This window comes from Lolium rigidum, chromosome 4 (genome assembly GCF_022539505.1).
Source record: "Lolium rigidum isolate FL_2022 chromosome 4, APGP_CSIRO_Lrig_0.1, whole genome shotgun sequence".
NCBI classification, from domain to species: Eukaryota; Viridiplantae; Streptophyta; class Magnoliopsida; order Poales; family Poaceae; genus Lolium; species Lolium rigidum.
This window is the reverse complement of record NC_061511.1, coordinates 133,566,390-133,575,083: the sequence shown is the minus strand read 5'-3', so window position 1 is coordinate 133,575,083 and position 8,694 is coordinate 133,566,390. Positions and strand designations below refer to the sequence as shown.

The 8,694-nt window shown below is 49.3% G+C and overlaps 1 protein-coding gene across 1 annotated transcript; it reads left to right on the top strand.

Annotated features, from left to right (window-relative positions):
• The first annotated feature begins 836 nt into the window (after nucleotides 1-836).
• On the top strand, nucleotides 837-2,230 carry LOC124705678 (NDR1/HIN1-like protein 6). Its single transcript, XM_047237382.1, has one exon. The coding sequence runs from the start codon at nucleotides 1,055-1,057 to the stop codon at nucleotides 1,871-1,873; it is 819 nt and encodes a 272-aa protein (XP_047093338.1). The 5' UTR covers nucleotides 837-1,054; the 3' UTR covers nucleotides 1,874-2,230.
• Nucleotides 2,231-8,694: the final 6,464 nt, after the last annotated feature.

The following is an 8,694-nucleotide window of genomic DNA, read 5'->3' as shown; positions in this document are numbered from 1 at the left end:
GTGCATTTGTACTTGGAAGTTGGAAGGAAGACAGAAAGAACAGTGGAGATTTCTCACTCTCGGCTCTAAAGATGTCGTTGTTTTTTCAAGTTAATTCACATTTTTTAGTTTGAGAAAATTGCGGAAGTAGCCGCAAACTTGCGAAAATTACTTTCCAATAATTTTTATTTTAAGCTACACAAAAAATACAGAAGTGAGGGTCTGAGTATAGTGGGCAATGCATATTTTTAAAATCTTTAAAAGCTTGGCATTTTTATGTAGCCCATAACAAAAGGAATTTTGCATGCTTGTACGATGTATCATTGACAATGTCTAAAATTGTTTTTAAATAAAATAATTGGAACTTGTAGATTCATGTCGCAGCCCCATCCCAATGTGGCGTCCATCGATCAGTGTCCCGACATGAATCCCCTCGTGAGGCGGGAGCACGTTTCCGCGGGTTCATCGTGCGCCCCATCCCAATGTGGCGTCCATCGATCGAGCGCCCGACCACTCCCCACTCCCACTCCAAAGGAAGAAGCGAAAGAATAGAAAACGCGGCTCGCCTCACCGCCATCGCTTTCTTCCCCGCGCCATCGCACCAACCGGGCACAGACGTGCCCACGCCGCGGCCGGACACTGCCGCGCGGCGCTGCTCACCGAACCTGTCTGCGCGAAAGCGAGCGGAAAGCCGCAGCCCCGGTGTGCCGTTGGGGGCAGGTGGAGACTTCACGGTCCCGCCTCTCCTAGCTCCCGGCGCCACGCGCAGACCACACCGACACGCGCACACGCATCGCTCTCGCTTCGCGTCCAAGCCTCCCCTACCGCACCGCACCGCAACGCAACGCAAGTCAACCGCCTTTCCACCTCCCCCGCTCCCCCTCGCTCGCCGGAGTAGTACTATATACACCCCACACAAGTCGCTCCTGCCACGACAAACAGGAGAGATTCGCGAGGCTTCAACCGCAATCCCGGCAAACGCGGCCATTGTACCCCCGAACCTCCGCTAGCTGCCGCGTTGCGTGCGCCCCTGCACTTCTTGGCTAGCTCTAGCTCGCTAGCTACCTCGTCGGCCATGGCGGACCACCAGAGGCAGAGGATCCACCCGGTGGACCTGGAAGCCGGCCACCCAAGGCCCACGGCGCCACTCGTCCCGCATGGCAGCTCCTTCCGCTCCGACAAGGGCGCCGTCCCACCCACCGCCACTCGACCACCACCGCCCCACCCGCCCCACCACCAACCTCTACCACCTCCCCCACACCGCCTGGCACCCCAACCTCCCCCGCTCCCACCCCCGAAGCGCCGCCGCGGCTGCTGCTGCCGCGTCCTCTGCTGCTTGCTCACCACCCTCCTCCTCCTCGCCATCCTCGCCGCCGCCACGCTGGGCGCGCTCTACCTCGCCTTCCAGCCCAAGGCGCCGCGCTACTCGGTGGACCGCCTCTCCGTGTCCCAGTTCCAGGTCGACTCCTCCCTCACCGCCAGCGCGCGCTTCGACGTGACCGTCACCGCCGCCAACCCGAACGCGCGCATCGGCATCTTCTACGAGCGCGGCTCCAGCCTCGGCGTCTGGTACGGGACCCACCGCCTCGCCCGCGGCGGCCTCCCGGCCTTCTACCAGGGCCACCGCAACACCACGGTGCTCGGCGTGGTCATGGCAGGGCAGGCGCAGCTCGGGAGCGAGGTCATGGCGGCGCTCAGGGACGCGCAGCAGACGGGCGCCGTGCCGCTCGTCTTCCGCGCAGACGTGCCCGTGAGGGTGGAGCTCGGAAGCCTCAAGCTATGGACCGTCACCTCCAGGGTCAGGTGCGACCTCGTCGTCGACAGCCTGCTCAACGCCGGCAGCCAGATCAAGATCAAGGCCAGCAACTGCAAATTCAGCATCAAGCTTCTGTGATGCATTCTTTGGGCTCTTCTTTGCCTTCTGGGCGCGCGCGTTGGATGGATTCTTTTGGCAGCCGAGTGCCGCGCCGTATTTGCATCGGTTCGGTGCACTCCCCTGCCCCCTGCCCTGTAGCTCCGTGCATGTACATCTTGTTCTTGTGTGTAGACTTCATATTACGTTGCTGTATGTTATAGAGAGGACCAGAGAGTAATAATATGCATGCCTAGATTCTTTTCATAGCTCAGCATCTGCAGTTCAACTCCCTTGTTCCTTGGATTCATATCTTATGAACTGCAGAGGTAGTAATTGAGTTTTATTCAACTTCAATTGGCAATTCAGTTCAGCAGGTAGTAATTGGGTTTTGTTCAACTTCAATTGGTAATTCGGTTCAGCAGATACCTTTTTTATTTATTTTGAAAGAAATACGTAGGGGAGCTCCTATAACTTTTTTAAAAAAATCTAAATCTGCGTCCATGACGACTTGAATCAAAGTGGATGGGTTGTACATTCACTTTTCTAACCAATTGAGCATATATATGAAGTGATGCAGTACACATGAAAACCCCCATGAGATTAGCGTGGTTGAACACTCGAACCTAATTCAACCCGAAACTAATTTTGTAGTACAGTAACACAATTTCGACATGGACAGAGTGTTGGATAATTAGGCACAATTTCCATGATTAATTCCAGAATATTAAGCATGACGACAGTAACTACTAACATGTGAAACTCGAACATACTAGATGTAGTGATCAACATGAACAGTAGCAGAGCAAACAGTACAACATCCATCGCTAAACAGATCGAGATATGTCGCACGTACCGATCTGGTGGAGGTGGCGGTGGAGGTGTAGCAGACGATGTCGCAGCAGTGACGTTGTTGACGACGGGGACGACGGGTCGAAGTAGATGGCGTTGTAGACGACGGTAGGCAGCACCGCCCGACTTGGACGGAAGGCGACCCGTGATGAAGAGCTTGAGCAGTCGCGCGCAGCGCTTCCCAAAAACCTAATTCGCCCTCTCCCGTACAGGATCGCAAGGACGAGTGGTTCCGGAGACTCGCTCTCCCGTTCGCCGATGCACGTCGGCTCGCGGGATGGAGTAGGCTACGATGGCGGCGCAAGCGGAGAGAGGTGGAAACCCTAACTCGTGTATTAGATGTGATTCCGCGGTAGCCGGGCAGGAGATTTTATAGGCTCGGGAAACCCTAGACAACGTGGGCCACGCCCACGTCGCACGAACGTTTCGAGTCGGTTACAGATAGCCCACGATCCGGGAGCGACCCGAACCGACTAACTGTTCGTTTTCCTGAGCTGCAAAAAGTAAGGAAAGTCTCGGCTCGAGGCTCAATCCACTCACCACGAGCGCGGCGCGCGCGTCGTGACGTGTCGTGTCGTGTCGTGTCGAGTCGAGACGAGCGAGCGAGGAGGAGGAGCGCGCGCGTGTAGCACTCCTATTCTCACTCACTTACTAGTGGTGAAACAACCCACCTTATAAGGTGGTCTAACTTCCTCCCAACTTTCCATGTGGGACTAAACTTCCCACCTCTTGCCACTCCCTAGTGAGCTGCCACCAACTTGGGCTCAAACTCACAAGGCTTCCACTAAGTGGGCTTTGAGATTTATAGGGAAAATCTGAAATCTATTATGGGCCACCAAATGTGGGCCCAATATTTCAACAATCCCCCACCGGATCTCAAATACCCATTTAGAGATTTACCAATACTCACCGCTTGTTTATATACCGAGTGTTTCAGTGGAGACTCGTTAAGTTGAACTTCCGCCTAGAACCTTAAGCTACATCCATTCACACTTGAACAATGGACTAAGCCTTGAATTGCAAGTTTTGCGTGAACAGAGGTTTTACTCAAAGTCATAACCAGTACATGGCTGCCGGTAGCCTACCCCGCGGGTGAAGCATATGCGTCATACTTCGTGGTCTCTTCATGAGTTTACTAGAGATCACCCAAATCTCATAGACTCGCGACGTTTAACAATCGGACTCATATAGGTGTGTTATTTCAAGAATGCTCAGTAGGACAGCATCTTTGCTAAAATAGCCAACATAAACACATTAAGGCTTGTTGCCAACCTGCCTTACAAGCAATTGAGAGTTGTGCATCTTCACATAGAGAGGGTTACATAATACTCTCCTCAATTAAACCACTAGTTTGTTCTTCCCAGTGTCCTAATTCACGGGATCTCCGATCACAAAGGTTGGGTTACCACTATGGTGTAACATCAACGGGTCTCAAACCCATCTCCCTCGATGCACTTTCTATCACATTACGTGATAGTCCCTTTGTAAAGGGATCTGCCGTGTTTTTGTCTCGTTTGAATATATGTAACAGCTTATTACTCCGGAGTTTCGCAATTTCCTCGACAGACTTCAAACGTCTCTTGACGTGTCTTGATGACTTCGCGTTATCCTTAGAATTGTTCACTTTGACAATTACAGCTTGATTGTCACAATTCAAAAGGATTGCCGGAACAGGTTTTTCAACCACAGTGCAAGTCCATCAAGAGCTCACGCAACCATTCCGATTCAACAAGTGGTTGTGTCTAAAGCAAGAAGTTCTGCTTCCATAGTTGACCTCGTCAATATGGTTTGCTTACAAGATCTCCATGACACTCGCGCCACCTCCAAAGGTAAATACATACCCACTTGTGGCGTACGGATCAGCTACATCCGAGATCCAATTCGAATCACTATATCCTTCAAGCACAGTCGGGTGCCCCGAATAGTGAATCCCATAACTCATTGTACCACATAGGTAGCGCATGACCCTATCAAGTGCATGCCAATGATCAGTACCCGGGTTTGACATGAACCTACTCAACTTGCTAACAGCAAAAGAGATGTCGGGTCTAGTCGCGCTCGCTAAGTACATGAGTGAGCCAACGATCTGAGAATATCTCAATTGATCTATGGTAATCCTCCGGTTCTTGCGTAGTGTCACACTGGGATCATAAGGTGTTGGAGAAGACTTGCTATCAATATAGCCGAACCGGCTCAAGATCTTCTCAACATAATGAGATTGCGTTAGAGTAATCCCACTCTCATTCTTAATCAGCTTGATGTTCATAATCACATCGGCTTCTCCCGGATCTTTCATATCAAAGCTCTTTGACAAGAAAGACTTGACCTCGTGTATTACTCTCATGTTTGTACCAAAGATCGAATATCATCCACATACAAACATAGTATAACACCTTCGCCCCCACCATGGCGATAGTAAACGCACTTGTCAGCCTCATTGACAACAAAGCCTACAGAAGTTAAAGTTCTGTCAAACTTCTCATGCCATTGCTTAGGTGCTTGTTTTAGGCCATATAAAGACTTCAGCAACTTGCACACCTTTCTCTCTGCACCTTTTACTACAAACCCATCAGGCTGATCCATATAGATTTCCTCTTCCAACTCTCCATTAAGGAAAGCTGTCTTTACGTCCATTTGATGAACGATAAGACCATAGGAGGCAGCCATGGATAGTAGTACTCGAATGGTGGTAAGTCTAGCGACAGGTGAATAGGTGTCGAAGTAATCTTCGCCTTCTCTCCGTGTGTAGCCTTTCGCTACAAGCCGCGCCTTGTACTTTTCAATAGTACCATCGGGTCTTAGCTTCTTCTTGAACACCCATTTGCAGCCTACATGCTTGCATCCGTGGGGTCGTTCGACAACTCCCAAGTTCCATTAGAAAGAATCGAGTCCATCTCATTATGGACAGCTTTCTTTCCAATCATCCGCATCCGGAGATGCATATGCCTCTGCAATGGACGTGGGAGTATCATCCACAAGGTACACAATGAAATCATCACCAAAGGATTTTTCAATCCTCCGTCTCTTGCTCCGTTTAGGAGCTTCATTGTCATCCTTCTCAATAACAATCTCATGTGATTGTTCAAAATACTCATTAGATGTACTAGATTCGGGAACTATCTCGGTAGAAATTCTAGCAATGATATGCATATCTTTCATAGGAAACATATTCTCAAAGAATGTTGCATCACGAGATTCCATAATAGTATCAACATGCATATCAGGTACTTCGATTGAACTACTAAAAATCTATAGCCTACACTCCGCGGAGCATAACCTAGAAAGATACAATCCACTGTCTTTGGTCCGAGTTTGCGCTTCTTAGTAATTGGAATATTGACTTTCGCCAAACATCCCCATGTGCGCAAATACGAAAGTGATGGTTTTCTCCCGCACCACTCCTCGTAAGGGGTTTTATCTTTATTCTTGTTAGGAACTCTATTCAGGACATGACATGAAGTCAACAAAGCCTCCCCCACCATGCCTTTGATAAACCAAGCGATGGCTAACATGGAATTCACCAAGTCGAGTCGGCGTGCGGTTTTTCCTCTCGGCAACCCCGTTTGATTGGGGCGAATAGGGAGGCGTCCTCTCATGAATAATACCATGTTCCTCACGTAATTCATCAAAGATTTTAGGAAAATACTCGCCACCACGATCCGACCTAAGACGCTTGATCTTTCTCTCTAGTTGATTTTCAACTTCGGCCTTATAAATTTTAAAGTAGTCTAAAGCTTCATCTTTAGTTCGCAACAAATAAACATAGCAAAATCTAGTCGCATCATCAATCAATGTCATGAAATATCTCTTTCCACCTTTTGTCAACACACCATTCATCTCGCATAGATCGGAATGTATGAGTTCTAGAGGTGCCAAATTTCTCTCCTCGGCCGCCTTGTGAGGCTTCCGAGGTTGCTTTGATTGCACACAACTATGGCACTTAGAACCTTTGGCAATGGTGAAATTCGGAATTAAACTTAAACTCGGATAGCCGAGACATTAAACCAAAATTAATGTGACATAAACGAGAATGCCAAACACTCGGTATCATCACTAACATTGCCACAAATATGGTTCACGGACTTATTGCTGAAATCGAAGCGAAAAGCGGAACAAGCCTCCGCACTCATAGCCTTTACCAATAAATTGTCCAAACTTGGAAACAACTACTTTATTCGACTCTAAAACAACCTTAAACCCATCTCTGCATAGAAGGGAGCCGCTAACGAGATTCTTGTTCATAGTAGGGACATGCTTGCACGTTCCTCGACTCGCACGATTTTCCCCGAAGTGAACTTCGGATCTACCGTGCCAACACCACGAACGAAGCATGTGACCCATTCCCCATCAAGACGGAAGAATCCCGGCGACCTGGTAAGAAGTGAACATGGATATGTCAGACACACACATGAACATTAGCACCTGTATCAATCCACCAACATGGAGATTGAAATACCGAAAGAACAAGAAAGAGATTACCGTACCCATCAGCATTGCTAGCGGTCACCGTGTTGACTTGCCTCGCCTTTTTCTTGCGGTCCGCCCTCTCCGGACGAGTCCTTAGAAAAGTGGCCAGCCTTCTCCACATGTAAAGCAGCTCAGATCTGCTTTGTTTATCATCTTCTTCTTCTTGAAGGTTGTAGTCTTCATAGGCTTATTGAAGGAGGGCTTGTTATTCCCTTTGTTCTTGCTGTAGGGTTTCTTCTGCACCATGTTGGCGCTAGATCGACCCTCTCCTTTCTCGCATTATCCTTAGCCCGAGCTTTCTCCTCAACATCAAGAGATGCTATCAGATTTTCAACCGATATCTCCCGTCTCTTGTGTTTGAGAGTTGTGGCAAAGTTCCTCCATGAAGGAGGCAACTTAGCGATGATGCATCCAGCCACAAACTTGTCGGTAAGGCACACTTAAGGAGTTCAAGCTCTTTCGCAATGCACTCGTATCTCATGAGCTTGTTCGACTACGGAACGGTTGTTAACCATCCCGATGTCATGGAAGCTCTCCATGATATACAGCTTCATCGCTCGCATCGGTTGCACCGAACTTAGCATTCGAGTGCATCCCGTGAGCTCTTTACCATCCGTTATGTGCATGTACACATCACACGTACGATCAGCAAGAATACTTAGAACGCATCCGACGAAGAGATTATTGTTTTCCTTGAACTTGTTCCGATCTTGGTCAGATATAGTTCCTTCGAGTAAACCATCGGCAACTTCGAACACTTTCAGATGAGTAAGCCGTAGCATGGCCTTATACTGCCATCTCTTAAAGTGCACACCGGTAAACTTATCCGGCCTCGAGGCATCAACAGAAACCAGCCATTGTTAACTCAGGAAATTGCCTACAATTAGGTTTTTGGATTGTTGGATAATTAGGCACAATTTTCATGATTAATTCCAGAATATTAAGCATGACGACAGTAACTACTAACATGTGAAACTCGAACATACTAGATGTAGTGATCAACATGAACAGTAGCAGAGCAAACAGTACAACATCCATCGCTAAACAGATCGAGATATGTCGCACGTACCGATCCGGTGGAGGTGGCGGTGGAGGTGTAGCGACGATGTCGCAGCAGTTGACGTTGTTGACGACGGGGACGACGGGTCGAAGTAGATGGCGTTGTAGACGACGGTAGGCAGCACCGCCCGACTTGGACCGAAGGCGACCCGTGATGAAGAGCTTGAGCGGCCGCGCGCAGCGCTTCCCAAAAACCTAATTCGCCCTCTCCCGCACAGTGATCGCAAGGACGAGTGGTTCCGGAGACCTGCTCTCCCGTTCGCCGATGCACGTCGGCTCGCGGGATGGAGTAGGCTACGATGGCGGCGCAAGCAGAGAGAGGTGGAAACCCTAACTCGTGTATTAGATGTGATTCTGCGGTAGCCGGGCAGGAGATTTTATAGGCTCGGGAAACCCTAGACAACGTGGGCCACGCCCACGTCGCACGAACGTTTCGAGTCGGTTACAGATAGCCCACGATCCGGGAGCGACCCGAACCGACTAAC

What these genes read in the sequence shown, in the direction of transcription:
- LOC124705678 (XM_047237382.1), top strand. Translation starts at nt 1,055, where the DNA reads ATGGCGGACCACCAGAGGCAGAGGATCCACCCGGTGGACCTGGAAGCC.